General features: G+C 41.0%; 1 protein-coding gene across 1 annotated transcript in view; it reads left to right on the top strand.

The window, feature by feature from the left end:
• Positions 1-11277, top strand: part of epha8 (eph receptor A8) — a 49120-nt gene extending 37843 nt beyond the window's left edge. Inside the window, exons 13-19 of the mRNA XM_055221740.1 lie at positions 470-655; positions 2171-2232; positions 3324-3533; positions 6805-6954; positions 7033-7223; positions 7957-8121; positions 9087-11277. Coding sequence (XP_055077715.1) covers positions 470-655; positions 2171-2232; positions 3324-3533; positions 6805-6954; positions 7033-7223; positions 7957-8121; positions 9087-9201 — 1079 coding nt within the window. The 3' untranslated portion in view covers positions 9202-11277. The remainder of the gene's footprint in view (positions 1-469; positions 656-2170; positions 2233-3323; positions 3534-6804; positions 6955-7032; positions 7224-7956; positions 8122-9086) is intronic.
• Positions 11278-24758: the final 13481 nt, after the last annotated feature.

The raw sequence follows: 24758 nt of genomic DNA on the forward strand, positions 1-24758 counted from the left end.
ACCTTTTATTTCACCTTGTCGCGGGCCACATTTGGCTCGCGGGCCTTGAGTTTGACACATGTGGCGTAAACTAAATATTCTACACTGATTAAATTCGACTCTTGGCTTGAGTAAAGTTACATTTCTCAAACCAGACATATTAAACTGGACTAAGTGAATCCAGCTCTGTATCACCTTCTGCCGTGTACAAACCAGAAATGATCAAAACAAAAACCAGCAGTAGTTCTCGCAAGCCAAAGATAAGAATTAATGAGTACTGTGCTGGTCGATGATGAGCCTAGTTTGCACCGAGATGTGGACTCGGGCCCGATAAATGGATTTGTTTCTGTTATCTAACCTCACAAATTAACTTCACGTTCTCATTTATAGCCTTGGATAGATTGTGTGTGGGCGTAGAGCGCGTTACACTACACAAGAGAATTGTTTTTCTTTTCTTTATAGAGTAAAATTGTTTGTTTGGTGCGTTCAGGGGAGTTCGGAGAGGTGTGTTACGGCCGCATGAGGCTGCCGGGGAAACGAGACATTCCCGTGGCCCTGAAGACGCTGAAGGCGGGATACACCGAGAAGCAGAAGCGGGATTTCCTGGCCGAAGCGTCTATCATGGCACAGTTTGACCATCCCAACGTCATCCGCTTGGAAGGGGTGGTCACGCAGAGTAAGACAAACTCCAGATAATTCAGATTTATTTGGAAGAATCGGGGCTTTTGTTTATTGATTTATATTTCCTCATCTCAAAGCCTTGTAAGTGTAGAGGGACACTGTGGGGAGGTGGTTAGCATTTCTACTGGAAGATGATGTAAGTTTGGTCAGTGTTTCTCTCTCTGTGGAGCCTGTGTGTCCCAGGCCCAGGCTCCTGTGGGTTTGTCTTGGTGTGTGTGGGTGTGGGGGTGTGTGTGTGTGTGGGGGGGGTATGTGTGTGTGTGTTTAAAGGGCCCGTGTTGCTCTGTTTATGATCCATGTTATAATGTTATTCCCTCATCACAAACAAACAGACCTGGAGTTGTGTTTTGTTTCATTCACACACGTTTAACACACAAACTCTGCAGATTTAGGCTGAGTTCTTCTCTCAAACTGAAAACACTCTGTTCCACCTTGTGATGTCATCATGTGATAATACAGGATTGTTGTTTTTTTTTTGTTTTTTTGTTTTTTTATTATTAATATTTTTTTTTATTGTATTTTAACATTTTACAGCCCTGCCACCCCTCCCACACAGATGGACACTGGGTAAGCACAGAAACAGAAAAAAACATACATATATAAATAAAAAAATACATAAAGTAAAATACATAAAAAATATAAATAATAAAATAAAATAAAATAATAATAATCATCATCATCATCATCATCATCATCATCATCATCATAATAATAATAAATACATAAATACATAAATAAATAATCGTAATATAAGGATAATAAGTGATAATATTAATGGAAAGCTATAATACGGACACAGAAGTTGACCAGAAAACAAAACACAAACTGCACAGAATATGCAATAAAAAATATAATAAATAACAGTAGTAAAATAAAAAAAATAAAAAAAACATTAATTTAAATATATAAGTTTGCATCTTTTCAGTGGCTCTATGTTGATCACCATCCGCCTGTCTGTTGTTTTCTTTAACTTGATTCACCTTCACTAGAATCATTTGGATAATTTCAGCCGTGGAATTGGCTAATCTACTACTGAACTAAAGGTAAACGGAGCTGTTAACAAACTACCACTCAATGACGTCACAAGGTGGAACAGAGCATTTTGAGCTTTGGAAATGTAAACAGACACAATAAAACGTGCGTGAATGAAAGAAAACACAACTCCAGGTCTGTTTTTGACGAGGTAACGGCTTTATAACACGGCTTAACGCACGAGAGTCCATTTTGCATAATATTGGAATGTTGTTTATTTTGAAATGGCTTGAACCTAAACGAGTTACTGCAGGGTTAATAAAGTTATCTACATCCACATCAGGTTCCATGACAAAAACAGACTTGCAAGAAGAACATTTTATACAATTTAATGTGATTGCACTGTTATTTCCAAATGCAGTACTGATGCAATATAGTGTATGATTCTGAAATGCAATAACCCAGCTGTGCTCTCAGGCCACAGTGTGCTTTGTGTGGAGTGAACTGTGATTATATCAACGTTTCTGTGTGTTTGAAGGTAAACCCGTAATGATCATCACAGAGTACATGGAGAACGGCTCGCTGGACTCTTTCCTCAGGGTAAAATAAGTCACAATGTCGCCCACGCCACTCATTTATGTATCAAATCCTGTCACAATGAATGTACACTGTGTTTATACAAATTTATTTATGTATTTATTTATTTATCTATTTATTTATTTATGTATTTCGAGCACAGATACACCTAAAGCACATCTCACACACTGTTCTTATACAAGCTGGAAAAGGAGTGGGAAGAAGAAAACTTGTCAAGTCCCTCCCCTCTCATCAGGACACAAATCAAATGCTTTTTTGTTCAGGAAGGGAAAAAAAAGAGAAAAGGGGAAAAGAGATAAAAAAACAAACAAAAACCTATACACATATAAATACACACACAAACACACACACAGACACGTATTTCAACACAATACGTGAAATAATAATAATAATATAATGTACGGAAAGCATCATGATTAAGTGTATAATGTACAGAGAGCATCATGATTAAAAGTATAATGTACAGAGAGAATCATGATTAAGAGTATAATGTGCAGGGAGCATCATGATTAAGAGTATAATGTACAGGGAGCATCATGATTAAGAGTATAATGTACAGAGAGCATCATGATTAAGAGTATAATGTACAGAGAGCATCATGATTAAGAGTATAATGTGCAGGGAGCATCATGATTAAGAGTATAATGTACAGAGAGCATCATGATTAAGATATTGTTTTGCTTTATTTATAATGAACAACAAATGAACATAGTAATAGTATAATTTAGATTCATATGCCCTAACTCCTTATTTAAGTCGTAATTAAACCTGAAACGTAAAAAAAAAAGTTCATGATGAATTCAAGGCTAATTAAAGTGGTTTTATTTTGAAGTTGCACCAAAAATTCTGTTCATTTGATCCTTTACAATGACTTGGAATAGTAATAATCTTCAAAATATACAACCTTTAACATTCTGAGACGTGGTCCATTTTGCAGCTCATCTAGTGTCCTATACTGTGATTATTACCTTCTATCAAATCTATTTTTCTTATCTTCCCATTGCTCCATATCTACATTAAAATCTCCTTTCTTATCGCACGCTGCCTGCTCTGTCTTCAACAAATCTTCTGAAGCATATTCTCTCCTCCACCAGCGACATGACGGACAGTTCACGGTGATCCAGTTGGTGGGCCTCCTGCGGGGCATCGCGGCGGGCATGACCTACCTCTCCGACCTGGGCTACATCCACAGAGACTTGGCGGCGCGGAACATCCTGGTCAACAGCAACCTGGTGTGTAAAGTGTCCGACTTCGGCCTTTCCCGGGTGCTGGAGGACGACCCCGACGCGGCCTATACCACCAGTGTGAGTTTCCATGTCGAGGCAAGCAAAATTCACACACGCACTCACACTCACCAACGGCGTCTTTCCACCGAAGGGTACAGGAGAGCTGTGCTACGATAATCAACTCCAAGCTTCTGCTAATTTATGCGTATGATTATATTGGTAAAGTAAACCTCAGATTACATTTTGCATATTATAATTTGTAATGATTATTCTCTAGTGCGTCCTTCTTCCTTAATTTGTTTTTACTGAGAGCATTTCAAACCGTATCAGACCAGCTCCACCTGTACTATTCAAGGGAAATATGTTCAAATGTCTTGTATATTTGAATCTTTATGAAGTCTTTTACTAATCCACGTTATTCAGGAAGTTGCCGTTGTATTTCCCCGTCCGTCCAGCTGTGTGATTTTTGCATAGAGACGTCGATCTTAACGTCAAATCATTTCTCTACAGATTTCAAAGCTGTAAAAAGCACGTGGCGAATGGGTGAAATGGTGACGTGTCGGTGTAAATGAACATTAAACGTTTTATTTAGAGTGATCCTTGGTTTATCGCGTGGGTTATGTTCTAAAAATAACTCGCAATAGGTGAAATCCGTGAGGTATCAGCTTTGTTTATGGCTCGAGGTATGTAATAATTGTAAAAAATAAAGTAATGTGGTCTACTCTAACAACAATGTACCAACACCGTCGAGAGAGCAGCTCAGGACCACAGTCTGCTGTTCATCTTCACCTCAAAGACACTAACCACGAAAGAAGAAGAGAGAGAAGTTCAGATCTGAGCCAGAGAAAAGAAATGGTTTGAGAGGAGAGTTAAAGAAGATATTTTTGTGAGGAAAGAGAATCCTTCCTTAAACAGGAGTGGAGGCCTTAGACATCATCTCTCCTCCATCTATAACTCCATCCTCAGCCCCAAACAAAGAGAACAATAGTATTAAGAGTATAATGTACAGAGAGCATCGTGATTAAGAGTATAATGTACGGGGAGCATCATGATTAAGAGTATAATGTACAGAGAGCATCATGATTAAGAGTATAATGTACGGAAAGCATCATGATTAAGAGTATAATGTACGGGGAGCATCGCGATTAAGAGTATAATGTATGAAGAGTATAACATACGGAAAGCATCATGATTAAGAGTATAATGTACGGAGAGCATCATGATTTAGAGTATAATGTACGGAAAGCATCATGATTAAGAGTATAATGTACGGAAAGGATCATGATTAAGAGTATAATGTACAGAGAGCATCATGATTAAGAGTATAATGTACGGAAAGCATCATGATTAAGAGTATAATGTATGGAAAGCATCATGATTAAGAGTATAATGTACCGGGAGCATCGTGATTAAGAGTATAATGTACAGGGAGCATCATGATTAAGAGTATAATGTACGGAAAGCATCATCTCTCCTCCATGTATAACTCCATCCTCAGACCCAAACAAAGAGAACAATAGCAGGGTCGTTAAAGGCTGAATAGAGTAGTTCCAGCTGAAACTGGGGACAACAGCTGTTTACAGTTTCAGTGTCGTTAGCGCCTCCTCCAGACAGATATAAGGCAGTGTCCAGCAGTGATCTGACCAGAACTGAAGAAGCGGCGAAACGGCTTCGCCGTCACACTTTATACACTTTTCTCACACAGGCGTTAACATTTTCTCACATTTCTCTCTTGTTTAATCTCTCTCAAAGTTCAAACCTTCGTAGGTGCGTATTCTGTACTGTACTGAGACACGGAGGAGATTTATCGACAATGATCTATAGTCCGTTAGCCAATCAGGACGCAGAACACAACGCACGCTCATACGATGTAAAAAAGTATGAAAAATTGCACTAAACAACAGCGAGACCACGAAAGGTGAACCGCGATATAGAGAGGGACAATTTTAAATCAACCTACCTCATATTAAACAGACTTGTCTCTAATTCTCCATTAAAATCAATCTAATTCTTGCTTAACCGGAAATGCTAATCACAACAGAAGTGTAGATCAGCAGCAGCAGCAGCAGTGAGAAGTGAAAATGAGCAGGGCGGCATTAGGTTTATACAACAGCTGTGATGACATAAAGAAAACGCAGCATTACAAACATTCCGAGGGCTGTTAACAGTAAAAAAAAAAACAACAAAAAACCTACAGTATCAAATGCAACATTTGCAGAACAAAATGCAATCCCAAGAAAATGATTGTTTTGTTTGCTTTATTCAGTCCTGAACATCAGCAGCTGCGAGCCAGACATAAAAGTTAAATGCAGCTACAGCGAAGCAATACAAATCCAATCAGAGCGGTATAGGAGCGAGATGGAAGGTGTGGGTAAATATAGGCCTATATTAAAACTGCAGTCTATTGGGATGGAGGGAGAAGTCAGCGCACAAAACAGCTCCTTTCATTGTGCGATGGTATCAGCTTCACGCACTCTGTGGAAATCAGTGTATGACGCATCTGTCTGTTCCTCTGACTCTAAGCTCAACTGTCAAATTATAGAAGAAAGATTATTACACGAGCAGGTTCAAAGCTTGAGTTAAGATTGTGAAATGTAGCGATAGGGAGTTAATAATTACACTTCAATGGGAGTTATTTAATAAAGTAATACATGTACGGTCGTCTGTTTTAACGCTGGAAAAGGACGTGTATTTGTGTTTCAATCACGCGAGGGATAGGATTCGATAGAAACATGAATCAGAGCTGCTTTGGTAGATGTTTGTGGTGAAAATCCTGTGTTAACCATTGACTATTTTGACCATATTTTAACAGGAAATCAAAAACGTGAACACATCGCTCCAATTCTTGCGTCTTTGCACTGGCTCCCTGTTCATTTTAGAATTGATTTTAAGGTTTTATTGTTTGTTTTTAAAGCTTTGAGTGGACTGGCCCCACGTTACATCTCGGACCTCATCCAAATTTATACTCCGAGGTCCGAGGCCCAGCTCCAGCTCGTGGGGCCTAAGACGAGACTTAAAACCAGAGGAGACGGAGCCTTTTCTGTGGCTTTTCTGGAATGTTCTGCCTCCTCACGTCAAAACCAATGTGGATTGTTTTAAGTCTCGTCTCTTTTATTGATTTGTTCCTATTGATTTTATTGTTTTATTGCTTTTATACACATATTTATTATTTTATTTTTGCTATTTGATGTTGATTTACTTAATTAGTTGTTTTTATTTATAATGTTTTTGTGTAGCGCTTTGAAAATTGCGTTTGTTTGTGAAATGTTCTGTATAAATAAAGTGGATTGGATTATCACCGTGTTTTTGTTTGTACGTAGTTTATATCCTTTTTTTTTTAATCCTTCAGGGAGGAAAAATCCCAATCCGCTGGACCGCCCCAGAGGCCATAACGTACAGGAAGTTCTCGTCTTCTAGCGACGTGTGGAGCTACGGCGTGGTCATGTGGGAGGTGATGTCATACGGAGAGCGGCCATATTGGAACCTCACCAACAGAGATGTAAGTGGAAACGCCGGGCTGTGGTCAAATGTTTAAAAAAAAAGATCTAATTTCCTGTTTTACGATTTGACCTCGTAGGTGATCAAATCCGTGGAGGAGGGCTACAGGCTGCCCGCTCCCATGGGCTGCCCCGCCGCTCTGCACACGCTCATGCTGGACTGCTGGCAGAAGGATCGCAACGAGAGGCCGCGCTTCTGCCAGATAGTCACCGTTCTCGACAAGCTAATCCGCAACCCGGAGAACCTCAAGTCCATGGACACTCTCTGCAGGTGGGTGTCCGCGCGGTACTCACACGTTCTAGACAAAGCGACGTGGGCGTTTTCGTTTCTCACGTTTCCCCCGAACTGAGGAGACTTTTGATTTAATTTGCACCCACCGTTTGCAAACATTTAAACAGATATTAGCTTATGCGGTTAACGGATTATGCGAGCGAATCAAAGATGGCCACCCGCTGAGAAGACGCTGAGAACATCCCCCCGGACGTCGCGTGGCGCTTCGCTTCGTTTGTACAGTAACTCGTTTGGCGTAGCTTGATAAAAGTTAAGTAAGTTTGCCTCAAAGTTGGAGTGAGCCGTCATTTTCCAATCATCGGCGCTCGTGTCTCTGATATCGACTTTGATCCGTGCTGGACCTGCAGGTGGGTTGTACGGGACGGCGGGCTACATTGTTCTTCTGATATCTCGGGGGTTGTGAGGCAGCGGAGCGTGGCGAGGTTCTGCCAGAAGAACACCTTTGGGCGCGGGCAGCAGGGCTTTTAAGGATTTCTCACAGCATTAATCGAGCTAAAGCAGCCATCCCGCAGCCACCACCTCTTCTCTATCATTTTAACCGCTATTGATTTTCTGCCTGTGTTACTAGCACGATTCAAGCCCCCCCCTTTTCCTCCCCGGTCTTGCTGCTCTCTGCTTGCGTACTGGCTTCTCCCCGGTTTTCTGACTAAACTGTTTGTCTTTCTATCCATCTTCCACCCTCTGCTTCCATGTCTGGTCATCTGTCTCTCAGCCGCAGTCTAAACAGCCCTCCTCTGATGGAGAGGGCGGCCGCTGACTTCAGTAGCTGTAACTCTGTAGATGATTGGTTGGACACGATAAAGATGGGCCGCTACAAAGAGCACTTTGCAGCGGGAGGGTATCACACTTTAGGACATGTCGTGAGCATGAACCAAGGGTAAGTGTGAGGCGTGTGGGAAGTTACTGTCCTGTTTTAGAGTTTGATGACACATTTTAGAGTTTAATGACACGTTTTAGAGTTTGATAACACATTTTAGAATTTAATAAAACATTTTAGAGTTTGATAACACGTTTTAGAGTTTGATAACACAATTAAGAGTTTAATTACACATTTTAGAGTTTAATAACACATTTTAGAGTTTAATAACACGTTTTAGAGTTTAATAAAACATTTTAGAGTTTGATAACACATTTTAGAGTTTGATAACACGTTTTAGAGTTTAATAACACGTTTTAGAGTTTGATAACACGTTTTAGAGTTTGGTAACACGTTTTAGAGTTTAATAACACATTTTATAGTTTAATAACACATTTTATAGTTTAATTACACATTTTAGAGTTTAATAACACATTTATCAAACTCAAGTCACCATAGCAACAGCCTTTTCTATTAAATTTGTGTGTTTATTTTTGTGTAAATAACTCTATGGACTAAAGTCTGATAATTGGTTGTTCATGTTCAGCCAAATAACTGATTATTATCAAGTCTGTTAAAAAAAAATACATAACTTGTTTTCGATCCAGACAAAATGAATTAATTCAATTTCATCTGGTGCATTTTTACAGAAAGTGTTTTATACTCGAGCTTTAATTTCTCTGTGTCCACAGAGGCAGAAAATACATGTTAATGCAAGAAAGTTACTTACTGAATTGGCCTGTAATGACACACACACACACACACACACCCACACCCCCACACACCCAGACACACCCCCACAGACACAGACACACACACACACACAGGCACACACACACAACACAGGGATAAGACTATATGTAAACAAAGTATCACTATGAACAATTACACCCCCGAACTGAATCAAACCTCTGTTTGTCTGTGTGTGTGTATATGTGTGTGTGTGTCTGTGTGTATATTTGTATGTATGTGTGTGTTTACTGCAGGGACATCCAGCGTCTGGGTGTGACTCTGATGGGACACCAGAAGAAGATCATGAGCAGTGTGCAGCTGATGAGAGCTCAGGTCCTCAACAAGAGCGTCCCCTCTGTGCACGTATAACTGCAGAGCACAGCAGACCCACACCTGGGGACTGACGACACTCAAAGATACTCAAAGATACTCAAAGATACTCAAAGATACTCCAATACTCCAAACAGAGGCTCCAACCGACGGGAAAAGAACCAGTCAAGACTTTTAAGAGTTCACCTGTTTCAACGACAGAGAGAGAAGACGTCTTATGGACAACATTCTTTATTATTTCCTTTTTGGTGCATCATGTCTTTTTTTTAAAACAGGAGGGACTGCCTTAAAACCACAAAGATGTTCTGTTTATTGTACGAGAGAATACACTACGATGCAGAGTACGTACAGCTACGGGGCGCAGAGGTGTGAACGCGGGACAGTTTATTCGAGCTGGTGAAGGATATTGTAAAAAAAAAAGCGAAAAGGGGAGAGCGAGATCGGGCTCACACAAGTCGTCGGCGGAGGAGGAGACCTTGTTCACCCCGGGCTATTAATATCAACAACAGGCGCACCTCTGCAGCGTCCGCATGTGATGGACGACCCCGGCGGAGCCCAGGAGCCCTCTGCCCCGAGTTTTGAACGCACAACCGCTACACGGACTCAATGAACGGTGCACTTTATTCTATAGTAAGCTCCTGTCTGTCTGCAGAGCGAAGGGAAGTGTGTCTCCAGTGTCTTTGGCTTATATTTACTCCTCCAGCTCCAGCTCAAACAGATGAAATTGTACTTTAATGTGTATTTAGGAACTATATGATAAGGACACGGTGCTCGTTTGAGGTAAAAATATATAACAAAAGGTAATGTCAAAGGAATAATCAGCAAAATGTCATGTTTAAAGTTGGTTTTTAAAAGGGACTGCGACAAATAGGGACGATAATGTTTCCGTATACAGTACATATCTTTAAAAACATACACAGACTATCATCTCTGAACAGATTTTTTGTGTAATATCTGGAAAACGAGTGCAGCTACATTTGAGTAACTTTGTTAACTATTTTTGCTGTTTGTCCTTTGAAAAAAAAGCTTTATAGTTCTCAAGATGGCACCTAGTTTTCTCTTGCAATTCAATTTAATGTTCTTCTTGACCGATCTGTGCAATTATTTGTTTTTATTTACCTTTCCCTGACACTGCTGACTGACAAAGCTAAAGCCACAGGTGGAAAAAGCAGCTAAACGACTCGATTCAAAAGCACAAGTGAAGACACGTATGTAGAATAATGACAAAAAAAACTAAAACCTATTTTTTTCTCCAAACGATGATGAATAATATTTTAAAGTCTTACCATTGTTTCATTTCCAGAGACTATATGCAATATGCACTGTGTCTAAACAGGGTATATTATTGCCAAATGTTGTTTTTTTTTTAAATATTCTAGCTAAAGCAGAGCCTTGTCATTCATCTAGAACTATTTTTGATGCCTGTTACATGATTTTCACTAAAGGAGCTTCACCGAAAACCGACCGCACTCCAGAAAAGCGATGATTCATAAACAGAGTCTGCACATTTCTGTAGTATTTGGTGCCAATAACCTACACAAACTGCACAATCTGCTGTTCTTTACAAAGTCGTGTGATTCACTGATGGGCTCATTGATGAAATTTTAGAGTGAATGTTTATCTAACACGTAAATCTACAGCTACGTCCACACCGATGCATCAGATTAGTGTTTTTGTTCTTGGGCAGTGGACCACCTTCATAAAATCTGCTCTTTTCCCCATGTTTTTTTTTTTATGTGGAGGCATGTATTAGTGTGGACAGAAACTGGAAACTTTTTATATCGTCCAGAGAATGTCTTCTGCACTGCACTCGTCTGAATGACTGTATTCAAAGAAGAACCTTTTTCTTCTGGACAATGTAAAATAGACGATTCACAATGGATTCTTCAAGATGCTTTTAAAGACACTGGACTTTAACGAAAAAGATCATTTTTATAAACTTAGGGTGTGTTTTTGCTAGATGATTTATAATGTACACAGCAAATTCAGTCACTGCAGAAGAAGGAAAAGAATTCACATTTTATTTATTTATGCCCATTTGTTTTTCAGACGCAACTCTGGAAGCTTTTCTTACAGTTGATGAATTGTCCATGTTGCTGATGATCATACATGTGCAAACTGTCCATTAATACACAATAAAGGAATGTTTGTCTGTGTGTGACTGCAACTGTGATTTGGTGCCTATTTATAAAACAATAGAGAGGACAAATCCCAGCGCGCTCTTCCTCTGGCTCTGTCGTTAATGTATGCACGCTCCAATCCTCCAGGGAGCTGTAACCGCTGACTGTTAACAAAATACTTCACTGTTTTATGTTCATTTAAAGTGCCACTAACCATTTCTGTCCATGAACAACTCAACGCGCGACTGTACCACCGGGCGCAACCACGTTTTTTATGAGGAGAAGACGATTTGGAAACGTAGCGTCTTCAGAAACGTCATTGTTCTTTTAGCCTGTTGAATATTTTTGGCCTTTACACTGAAATAACCAGAGGGAAAAAAAACCTAATTGGCTCTAGATTCATTCTGTGTTTTGTTGAGTCCACCTTAGGATCACAGTGACTCCATCTGAATTAGACTAAAAAACACCACCTCAAAGAAGATTCGAGCGTTTTGGAGGCAGGTGGTAAATGGACAACACTCCTTATACGAAGAAAGATTCCAGGTTTGAGTATTTCTGCGTAGAGTTAGATCACAAGTGTCAAACTCAAGGCCCGGTGGCCAAATGCGGTCCGCCGTGTCATTTTATGTGGCCCCGCGTCAAGGTAAATTTAAAATGTACGTCTTAAAATGTCAGTTTATCAGGAGTCACGCAGTTACACAGACATATTTTTTTATATCTTTGCAAATTTGAGACGAACCATTTTGAATTTGACACCCCTGAGTTAGATAATATGTTTCTTGAGCAGAGGACGACACATCCATCCATCTGTCCATCCTTTTTTTCCCGCTTTTCCGGGTCTGGGTCATAGATATAGATGCCCAGACTGACTTCTTTTCCCACACACACTTCCTCCAACTCTTCTGGGTGGATCCTGAGCCTTTTCCCGGACAGTCGAGAGACACCGCCCCTTCAGCGCGTCCCGGATCGTCCCGGAAACACCTCCCGGGGCGTCGTCCAGGAGGCAAATTCTCGCGCCGTTTCAGCCGACTCCCCTCAACGTGGAGGAACAGTGGCTCTACCCAGAGTCCCTCCCTGCAGAGAAAGCTCATTTTGACCGTTTATATATCCGCTTTACACGAGCAGACGACTGATTTACCAAGTTCGCAGCCTCGGATTGCGTGTCACAGGTCTCAATTTAACACAAATCTAAATAAATCTATATAATATGATCAGGAACAGAGGACTGGAGATGTGTAGCGTACGTGTTTACCCAGGGCTGTGCGGCGAGGAGAAGACGCTCAAAGTTAATATGTTTTGTACAGACGGAGAACGTGTTGACTAGCGCCGCCCCAAGAACACACACATCCTCATTATTAAGCACAAAACACATATTTAAATTCACCTCGCGACGGCTGATGGCTGCGCGATCCGTTCACTCAGGTTGATATCAATTGGCTTTGACGTCCTTAATGTCCGTCGCTAAGATTTTGAGTAAATTGCTTCTTTCTTCCACAGTTGGGAATGAGTTGTGGAACAGCATTCGCGGCAGAGTAATTGTCCTCTCCTTCACCTTAGAAGGGCCGTCCGTGCGTAATCCTCTCCTCGCTGAAACAACACCTATACAACATCATTAATCTCATTACCGAAGTCATCCAGTCCCACGCCCAATTATCAGCCGTGACCCCATCTCCGAGGCGACGTCGTGGGTCTCGCCGCCGTCCCCCGGTCGACTTACCCGCAGAAATCCGCGCTCTAATACGATCTGCTGCTTTGAACGTGTCCCCGGATGTCCCGTCCTGACACGCAATGTCACGAGAGCGTTTTTTTTTTTTTTTTTGCCGTCTCTTATCACGTCGCTGCAGGTCCAAACGCGGCGGCGGGAGCTCGTGCAGTGGAGCCAGGTTTAAGCGAGCCAAAACGAGAGACAATGCAGATTTCCCTCGTATAGAATCACAAAATCTATGAAAATTTTGTTAGCTATCATAAAATATCACGTGACGCGTAAGGAGGATTCATTCAAGAGATAAACTGTGGTGAAAGAGGAGGTTTGTTATTGAGTACAGATCCCTTTAAGACGACTGTTTAGCCATAATATTGTACATTTAACCTGCCCATTTTGAGGAAACACGTCCAGTTCCAGGTGAGAATTCATTATGAGTTACAAAAACATCAACAAACAAATAAAAAACAAATGAAAAACCTGAATATTTGGCAATTTATGATGATTTTATAGGTTTAAAAACACAGAAAAGTCACATAAAACACACTGTAAACCTTTCAAAAGATAAATTATTGTAAAAGATGAGATTTCTTATTGAGTATTATAACATAACAAAATATGATATCCTTTTGCTTTTGGTATGCATCAGACCTGGACGACTGAGGGATTACACAGACGTTTTATGGCACATATCCCTTTAAGACGACTGTATTATATAATCCATGGTCAACAAGACTCAGTTTAGTTTCAGCTTAACCACATTATTGTACATTACAGCTGCACATTTTGAGAAAACACGTCCAGTTCCAGGTGAGAATTCATTATGAGTTACAAAAAAAGCAACAAACAAATAAAAAACAGATGAAAAAACTGAATACTGGGCCATGATGTTGATTTGATCGTCTTAAAATCACAGAAAACTCAGATAAAAACAAACTGTGAAGCTTTGAAAAGATAAATTGTAGTTAAAAAATGGCACATGATGAAATATACTATGCTTTTGCTTTTGCTTTTTGCTTTTTGCTTTTGCATCTGGACGACTGAGGGATTACACAGACGTTTTATGGCACATATCCCTTTAAGACGACTGTATTATATAATCCGTGGTCAGTAAGACTCAATTTAGTTTGATTTTAACCATATTATTGTATTACACCTTCCCATTTTGAGAAAACACATCCAGTTCCAGGTGAGAATTACAAAAAAAAAAGCAACAATCACATAAAAAACAGATGAAAAAGCTGAATACTTGGCCACGATGTTGATTTGATCGTCTTAAAATCACAGAAAAGGCACATAAAACACATTGTAAAGCTTTCAAAAGATAAATTGTTGTAAAAGATGGGATTTCTTGTTGAGTATTATGGCACATGATGAAATATACTATTCTTATGCTTTTGCTTTTGCATCTGGACGACATTTTATGGCATAAATCCCTTTAAGACAACCCAGTTTAACCATAATATTGTACATTACTCCCGTTCATTTTGAGGAAACGCGTCCAGTTCCAGGTGAGAATTCATTATGAGTTACAAAAACAACAACAATCAGATAAAAAACAGATTAAAAAAAAAGCTGAATATTTGACCATGATGTTGATTTGATCGTCTCAGAATCACAGAAAAGTCACATAAAACTCACTGTAAACCTTTTCCTTCTCCACACAAACACCCGACTGCTCCTCGTTCATCTCCTGCCACTGCCGCGTTCATCATCATCATCGTCATTTTAACACTTAGTCTTGTTGTCCATTATCCGCACGGTGACAGCGCGAGTGTTTACCAAAGCGCCTGTGTGTGCGTCATAATCACTGTGCAAATGTTTGTGCCGACGAACCGATCTAAACACGAAATTAATGCGTGTGTTTGATTAGCATTAAGTTGCACTGCAGACAGATTGAATTCAGACCCGTGATGGACTGTTTACCTGACCTTTAATGAATGTTTGTCCGTTAAAGAGATGAATATTGCTTAGCGTGGCGTGTTTCCAGCTGTGATATTACACTTACAGTTATTTAGTTTTGTTTATTACGCATTTTCTTTCTTAAAAAACGCCTTGAAAATCCATTCTCTCAATCGTCTCGCCTTGGTCTGGTGGCGTTACCTTCTCGTTTACGGGCTTAGAAAAGTCCTCCACCAGAAAAAATAGTGCACCTTTATGGTTTTATCCCGCGAAATCACCCCCAACAATTACATTTTTAACATCAGTGAGAAACGAAACTGTCCACTGATATCTCCATCTCGCTATACAATATTTATAATTACGCTCCTGGCCTTGAAGCCTTGATGTGCAATGTTGACAATCAATAGGACAAGAAACAGAATATCTGAGAGCTCAATTAAACTTTTGGCACTCCCAAAGATAGCATCCCAATTTCCAAATCTGCTAAATAAAAAAGAGCCCTGCTGCGTCGTGTTTGGAGCGCTTCATGTCGGAGTGAGGCAAAAAGGAGGATGTGAAGACGCTGCTCATCAAAAGATCCTCTGTAAAACTTCGCCGGGCTCTTTAAAGGTTCTGTTTTATACATTATTCATTCGTTTTGAACTACACGAGGACACTGTCGTCGCCGTTACGCGGTTAAGAGCGGATTGTTTACGTCTGGACAGGATTGTACAAAGTAATTCGCCGTTTTTAGTCGAGATAGAGACAAAGATTTAAGAGGTCGAAAGTTCAACTCGAGCAAAGATCTACGGACTTTTTCGCGTCTTCGTTTGCGAGTCTGCGCTTGGAGACTTCTCTGGTCCCAGCCTGCAGCGCCCCCTCAGGTGCACTTGTCCCAGCGGGTGTCGGCGACTCTCATCCTCCGCTGCATTAGCTCCTCTGGGACAGGGAGAGAGAGGTCAGGAGTAAACACCTGTCTGTTTGAGGAGCAGCTGGACACATCAGGGGAGAGTCACGCCGAAATAAGAGTTCAAATAATTAGATGACAACAAGAGATAATGCTGCACAAGCGCAAATATGTGCTAGTTATACACAGCGTATATGGTGTTTGTTTAGGAGTTTTGTTTGTGAGAATGTTTGTTTCAGGCGTGAGCGTCAAAGAGGATCAAGAAACGTAATGTAAGAAGAGGTTTTAATGAGCTCGACACAGGTAAAGTGAACAACGAAGCAACAAACTCTCAGGAAAAGACAGAAGAGAGTCCTGAGACGTGCAGGTTTACAGCTAAAACAAACGTCATGTAAAATAAATGTAACTACTTTTAAACTTGTTAAATAACTGGTTGTGTATTTATTACTTTTCAAGTTGCAAATATTACATGTCTATGAAACTGTGTATTTCCCGATAAACTGACATTTTTTAAAGTTAGAGCACGCACTTTTACAGCCTTTTAATTATTGGACAGTTTGTTGTTTTTCTTGCAGGCTAACTTTTGTGTACTTGGCTCCATGTTTGGTGTCAAAATGACGTAGACCCGCCTCGTAACACAAAAAACATACAGGTTTTTCTCCTTAAAGTCCTTCTAACTTCCTTCCATGCCGACAATTTTGTATTTGCAAATATTTCTCAGCTCCACTTGTTGGGAAAATCTCATTAATTTATGGTCAGTGCAAACATTAAAGCAGCATAGACGTATTTTTGACAGTTATGCCTTTCAATTTACCTTCTCACGGGCCACATAAAATGACGAGGCGGGCCACATTTGGCCCCTGGGCCTTGAGTTTGACACATGTGTTTTATAGGGTCTCTGTCTGTGTCTCTGTGAGGGTCTTTTTCTGGTCTGCAGAGCGTCTCATGAACACTTTATGAACACTTTATGAACACTTTATAATATCTGCACTAAACTGGACACTTTATAAAACAGTTCACCTTAATAAAGTCAAAAATAAAGTTAAATAAAGTAAAGTTTTTCTGACCTTGTTTGTATCTACCTCTTTGACTATTTTACTTTTAAGTTTATCTTTTTTTTATCTTTTTTTTAACTTCATGCATGTCCTTATTTGTATTTATAATTGCTATGTTTATATTTTTTTATATTATTATTCAGTGTTTTATTTTGAGTTGTGTTCACTGAAAACGGCAAAAAAGGGCTGATTCTGATTCTGATTTACACATTAAGAAACTTTAGACACTTTAGGGGGAGTAAAGAGGAAAGAGGAAGGGAAAGACCAGAAGAAGAGAGAAAAGGAAGGAAAGGAAGGAGGGGAAAAAGGAAAAAGAAACAAAAGGGATGAAAGGAAAAATAAATAAATAAAAGAGAATGGAGACTCAACCCTGAAACTGAATGTCAAAACTATTATGTTCATAACTAAACTCACTCATTCATTCATTTGACCTGCTCAATAATAAAACATCAGCTCATTGTAAGACTCCAACCCCAAAGCTCTGATCATTGTTTTATTTCTGTTTCTTGTCCTCTGCTTTGTACCAGGTTTATTTTACTTTACTCTTAAACCTTTGTGTCTTAAACATTGAGGTGAACTTGTTTCTCTGTCAGAATTCGACACATACCGTAAATTTGGGACTCTAGAGCGCACCTGAATATAAGCCACACCAGCTAAAATTGAAAAGAAAATCTATTTTGTACATATATAAGCCACACCTGAATATAAGCTGCAGGTTTTTGTGTTGTAACGTGAGATATTTACACAGAAAGATGTTACACTGAAGGTTTTGTTGTTTTTGTTTTAATTTAGGAAACGCTTTTTTTCTTTTTTTTTAATTGTGTCTGAAAAGCATCAGTTCATAATCTTTCCCCATGTCTCACTTATGCATTTACTGTTAGACTGCCCCCCAGTGGCCGTTAGGCAGTAAAAATCTATAAATTAGCCGCGCTGTTGTATAAAGTGTGGGGGAAAAAGTAGCGGCTTATAGTCCGAAATTTACGGTACTTATTTTAAGATGTCTTCACTAGAACCAGCCGCTTCGTCACATGATGCTGGTTTTCCTTTTCACGCTGACGAGGCAATACATCTGTTAGTGACATATTCTATAACTGTACATCCCTTTGTGACCTTGTACGGACAGTTTGTAAAATGAGCTCAGTCCTTATAAGACCTGCCTTCTGTAGATAGGGCCTTGAAGGGGCTTTAAGTCCTGGAAAAGTCCCCTGAAACATGACGTCTGTAACTTCATTCATCTGAAACGTCTTTAAACTCTCTACCTGGTCTGCGATCTCTTCCTTCTGTCGTAACACTGGTGCAGGTGGGACCGAAAAGGTGCAGAACTCGGGGCAAGTTTACAATGTTTATTTACAGTTTGTGAATTAACAGACAAGTTTTGATTAGACGCGAGCCGGAGTCCGGGAATGTGTCGCAGAGAGCCGGGACAGGAACAGGGACGGAGGCAGGGGCGACGGAGGTAGGGAGCGGGAACCAGAGCGGGAGGCGAGGGGTTAGCCGGGGTCCAGTGAAGTGAAGCAAAAATCCAGTCAGCATCAAAAAGGCAACAAGAGAGAACAAAAACAGAGCCGGAATAGTCAGATCTGGTACCGTGTGTCTGGTCCTGGCTCCTCCGATGATTGCGCTGATGGGATGCAGGTGCGCGGGGGAGGAGCCAGGAACTCCGCCCAGCTCCAGGCAGGTGAGGGAGGGGAAAAGCACATGGGGAAACAACACAGGAGACAGAAAATGCATCATGACACCTTCACGATTACAATTATCATTTTACTGTCTGTTTCTTTGTCTCCTGTGCATGTTTCTATCTACCTGTTATGTTTTGTACTCTACTGTTTCTTTTTTCTTCATAAATAAAATTTAAAAAGAGGAAAAGAAAGAAACTTCAAGCAAAGTCGAACAAGGTGAGTGTTTTCTAACCGTCTCAGCGTGGAGGGGGGTCACACACTTTAGTGACAGAGGCGACAGATAAGAAGTGACTTTAACCAAAACGACCAGAACGTAAGTGTTATTTTATCGTCCGCACGTCCTTTTTAAGCCCCTACGCTGCTCTGCAATTTGACGTCGTGCTGCACCGCTACAAAATACCTCACATGCTTAAACATTTTTTTAAATTCTGTGTTAATTAAACTCACAAAATGAAAACATATTTGAGTCATACTAACGCGATACGTGTTATTCAAACTTCAAAATGCACAAAAATCACACAAAAGCAACGTCAACAAATAAAACATGAACTAAATTTGTTATAAATACTGAATGACTCTCTTAATCAGTCACATTTTTAGAGTTTACGCACATATCTCTCGACACAGCAGAGCTTGAACGCATCATTAGTGTCAGACAGCTGCAGCGCAACACGGAAAATGCAATCAATATTTCTTCTTGGAGATCCAGGTTTAAAAGCACAGCTGAGGATTAGGAGCCCTACAACGTGATATTTGAAGATTAGTTTCAGGTATAAACTCCTCCCCTTGATCTTCAGAAGTGAGAAACACTCCTGGACACTTCAATCTCCAGACGGAAACCTTCAATTAACTACTTCTGAAACTTCTTCCAATAATGACTCCTTCAAATATGCTAAAACGTATTGTTCAATGACACAATGACACGCCCCCGACGCTCTGTTCTAAACGATTCATTTAATATCAAACGTCCGTCCTCTGCCACTGTGCAAATCAAATGATGCACTCGCTGGACAAAAGGAGCGTTTATCGAGCGTGATTAGACGTCTTTCATAGAGCTAATGTGCAAACGTTCCAGCAGTTAGACAAGATCAACGCCACTCGAGCTGTAATCAGGACCAGTAAAACAGAAAACACATGAAAAACGCATTGTTTTGTATCACTGACAAAAGCCGTTTGTGGAGTTTATGCTGAGAGTAAATGAAGTATCTATTTATTTGCTGCAACATCAAGTTTAAAGTGCAGAGCAGAGATGGAGGGAAATAACAAGTGTTTTGGTGCAGTGTGGTGCAAAGTGGGTTGAGATGTTTGTTCATCAGGAAATTTAATAAACCCAATGAAAGCACAAAGGACTAATCCGCCAGATCGGTGAACTCTTTACTGTCAGTCTAGAGTTCCCCGGCCGTGCTCTGCAGTTACAAAACCTCTTATCACATCACCAAATCATAACTTATACAGAATCAAGGAAAGCGTTTGTTAGTGTTGTGAAAATAAGGCTCCTTTTTCAGGCTCTGGTGAACGTTGAAGCAAAGACAAGAGTTTATTTCTTGCGAGAGAAAGGTCCGACAGCATCTCCTCCTGATGTCAGACCCTGAACGATGGAAATCACCAGGTTTATACAGTTTGAGACGACCAGAGGACACAGATTTCAAAGTAAAGATGTGACACTCGTCCTGAGGTGTGGACAGACGAGCTCCTAGAGGCTTCAGGAGCTGGATCACCTCAGGATGGAACATGTGGAGTTAAAACAAGACAAGGTGAGAGACATTTCAACTTTTCATCTTCACTTGCATTACAAACACATCTTAAGATTAGCAACCAAAAGGGAACAAAAGTGTTTACATGAAAAGTTTTCTAACACTGTCTTTGACGACCAAACCAAATGAGTTTTAGTTATTTATTTAGTTATTTTTAAGTTATTTTTAAGTCCATCCATCCATTTTCTTCCGCTTATCCGGAGCCGGGTCGCGGGGGCAGCAGTCTAAGCAGGGACTCCCAGACTTCCCTCACCTCGGACACGTCCTCCAGCTCCTCCGGTGGGACCCCAAGGCGTTCCCAGGCCAGAGAGACATAGTCCCTCCAGCGTGTCCTGGGTCTTCCCCGGGGCCTCCTCCCGGTGGGACATGCCCAGAACACCTCCCTAGGGAGGCGTCCAGGAGGCATCCTGAGCAGATGCCCGAGCCACCTCAGCTGGCTCCTCTCAAAGTGTAGGAGCAGCGGCTCTACTCCGAGCTCCTCCCGTGTGACCGAGCTCCTCACCCTATCCCTAAGGGTGCGCCCGGCCACTCTGCGGAGGAAGCCCATTTCAGCCGCTTGTATCCGCGATCTTGTCCTTTCGGTCATTACCCAAAGCTCATGACCATAGGTGAGGGTAGGAACGTAGATTGACCGGTAAATCGAGAGCTTCGCCTTCCGGCTCAGCTCCTTCTTTACCACAACGGACCGATACAGCGACCGCATCACTGCAGACGCTGCACCGATCCGCCTGTCAATCTCACGCTCCATCCTTCCCTCACTCGTGAACAAGACCCCGAGATACTTGAACTCCTCCACTTGGGGCAGAGACTCACCACCCACCCGGAGAGAGCAAACCACCTTTTTCTGGTCGAGAACCATGGCCTCGGATTTGGAGGAGCTGATTCTCATCCCAGCCGCTTCACACTCGGCTGCAAACTGCCCCAGTGCTGCAGGTCCTGGCTCGAAGAAGCATCAGGACAACATCATGGGGGATGAAATCCTGTGGTTCCCAAACCAGGCCCCCTCCGGCCCCTGGCTGCGCCTAGAAATTCTGTCCATAAATATAATGAACAGAACCGGTGACAAAGGGCAGCCCTGGCAGAGGGCTGCCCTTTTTAAGTCTATTTTTTAAATTATTATAAGCTGTTTACCTATTATCTTGTTTTATTGCATGTACCATTTTCCTTCAGTTCTTTAACTGTGCGGTGCAACACTGGAATTTCCCCACTGTGGGACTAATAAAGGCAGATCTTATCTTATCTTATCTTATCTTATCTTACAAGACCACGTGATTTCTAAAAGGTAAAATAATCACACAGTATTTCAATTTCCTTTACAGTTCGTTTGTTTGAAAACCACTTGACCTGACACGTTTATCCACTGCACAAACACGACACACATACTGCAGTAACACGACACACATACTGCAGCAGCATTTGACTGTGACTTCTACACTTTTGATGTGACCCAGTTCCCATGGATCTAAACCGAATTGTCTGCGAGTAATAATATTAGCGGAAACATCAGCGTTTTATCTCCGAATCAAACCCGTCTTTCATACCAGCCCCGACATGCTCCGTGGCGGCGAATCAATTGTGTTCTACAGTTTGTGTGGGCAGCAAAAACAATGTCTGAAGCAAAAAAAAACACACTTCTTTTCACACCCCGGAGCAGTTGTCCTAACCTAGCCTTCGAGACAGGACAGCTTCCTGCATCTCTGCCACAATAACAAGAGCACCATTAACATATATGGAAATGTGCGAGCAGACGAGAAGCCCTCCCCTTTTGCCCGCTGTTTGCACCCTCGTATGTGTGTATGTGCGTATTTTTTGGCATGCCCGCTGAGTGCACCCAGATTCAGCGTTCAGAGGGAATTGCTGGCTTTGATGTTCTCTGATGCAAGCAGTTGCTGATACCCCTATTAGCTTGCGCGGAGCTGATGCTAGCCCCTTCCAAAAAAGAAAAAAGTCTGTTCTTTCCAAAGCAAAGTAGAGCAAGATAGAAATGCTCAGCGTAAAGAGATGGCGGCACAAGAGCGGAGTTTATTTAATCAGATAAGACAGTGGAATTAACGGGGTAATTAATTGATGATGGGGATCAATGGATAACGGCATGAATGAAGGAAAGATGAGAGTCGGGAGCGATGAGACGAGGCTGTACGACTTCTAGAAAAATGGTGTGGAGGGGGAAAAATGCTGTTCATGAACTCCTAAAATTCTGCAAAAGTCAAATCCAGGTGTGTGTGTGTGACCGGTGGACCTCTGTGTCGTGTTGTTTCGTAAAGTTTGCGATGTGTTAAGGAGACACGGGACACAGCGGGAACTTTTGGAGGTGCTCTCTGTTTAATCTGCTGCTCCGCAAAAAGTATAAAACGGTGTTAACATGTCGGTCAAGCCCAAACTACAGGAGAGAAGACAATGGACAATGGTGTTTACGTTAAAAAATGAAAAAATAGAGCAACATCAGAGCTCAATATTAACTTAAATTCAAGTAAAATGTAATTACAGATGTTAATAAAAGCAAAAATACTAACGAAAGGACAGGTTAATATTAGGATTGCGATCGTCAAACGCTGAATTTATACCAGGGGCAACGCGAAGGTCACACGAAGAAGAAACAAAAACGCAGAAGAAGAGTCTGGAGGACCAAGGCTGCACATTAAATCAAACGCCAGGTACGAACAAAACTGTAATAAACAAAAAAGAAAGCACCGTTTTGTGGAATTATACAGATAAATATGAAGCGGTTACGTTTGCGTTTGACAGTTTTCCACATCAAAATGGATAAATAGATCATTCTGAGCAAATCAAGCTTAGTTTTTAGAAGCCAATGTTTCTTCTTCATCAGGGGCTTGTGTTTGTGCGGTGGGTCGTGATGTTTAAGTGACGTCAACAACAACAAAAAAACAGGGAATCCTTTGTACGGCTTTGTTCCGGGGTTGAGCGAAGCCGAAGATCGCAAAGATCGTACACACGGCGTCCTCCAACGTTCTTTCAAAGCACCGAGACTCTTGATCCAACTGGTCCAGATCAGAAAATGCGTTGTGGCGATGTTGATAGAAGCTCTTCTCAAACATCTGTGCTGTTTCACCAGTGTAAACGCAGTTACAACCTTCTGTGCTCCACTTTACAGCACAGACCGCTCCTGGTTTTACCCTTGGGGACTGACCTTTGGGGTTCACTAGGCTCGAGCGCAGGGTGTTAAAGGGTTTCAGAGATGTACTAATGCACAGACTGCCTATACGTGGAGGAAAAGACGGGTGAAAGAAGTCGTGTATGAAAGATCTTTGAGACTAGACCTAAAAAAAGACACAGAGGACTGCACTTATGAAGGATGTCCAAAGTCTTTTTTGGTGATTAAAACATCGCCACAGCCCCTGAAACGTCGGCTTCTAAAAGTCCAGTTGCTTTAGTTCAGAGGTGTCGAACTCATTTTCACCAAGGGCCACATCAGCAAAATGGCCGCCATCAAGAACCAGATGTGACTGTGGCAGGATAAATGTCACTAAATGTAAACAAATGTCATGTAAAATAAATGTAATTACTTTTAAACTTGTTAAATAACTGTTTCTGTATTTATTACTTATTCAAGTTGCAAATATTATGTGTCTGTGTAACTGTGTATTTCCTGATAAACTGACATTTTTTAAAGTGTGTATCTGGTCAGAACCTTCAGCTCTGCTTCAAAAACAGACTTTTTTAGCCTTTTAATTATTGGACAGTTTGTTGTTTTTCTTGCAGACTCACTTTTTCATACTTAGCTCCATGTTTTGTGTCAAAATGTCGACGTAGATTGTACCGACCGCGCCTCATAACACAAAAAAACATACAGATTTTCTCCTTAAAGCACAAACTTGTATTCACCTTTAGCGTCTTTCCTGAAACTTCCTTCCACGCCGACAATTTTCCTTTTCCTGAACAATTTGGGATGATTATTTGCAAATATTTCTCAGTGTCACTTGTGGGGAAATCTCATTAGTTTACTGTCAGTGCAAACATTAAAGCAGCACAGACTTATATTTAAAATGACAGTCAAGCTTTAATTTACCTTCTCGCGGGCCACATAAAATGACGTGGTGGGCCGCATTTGGCCCCCGGGCCTTGAGTTTGACACATGTGCTTTAGTTAAACTCTTTTTTCTGGATGTCTCAATGTTTATTACAGTCAATTATTATTATTATTATTATTATTATTATTAAGTCACAGTTTTGTCTGTTTGTTACCTGTAAGATGAACTACAGAACACGTTTTTCAAGATTTCATGTAAGATTTGTGGTTGACAGAATAAAAACGTGTCCTGCAGAGCGACGTCTGCTCTGAGCAAAGACAGTTACGGAGGGTCAACAGGAACACGGCTTGAAATACCCCTGGATTTGGGTCAGGATGTTTGAAAAAGCTGAGATAAGAATCCTGTCAGACACTTTGCTGTGGACATTTGTGCGGCGTGTGCACTTACCCGGGTCAGTGGTCTCCTGGAAATCTCAACTTCTCTAAATCTATAAACCACAGGTGCCACGAC

Source organism: Periophthalmus magnuspinnatus, chromosome 5 (assembly GCF_009829125.3).
Source record: "Periophthalmus magnuspinnatus isolate fPerMag1 chromosome 5, fPerMag1.2.pri, whole genome shotgun sequence".
NCBI lineage: Eukaryota > Metazoa > Chordata > Actinopteri > Gobiiformes > Gobiidae > Periophthalmus > Periophthalmus magnuspinnatus.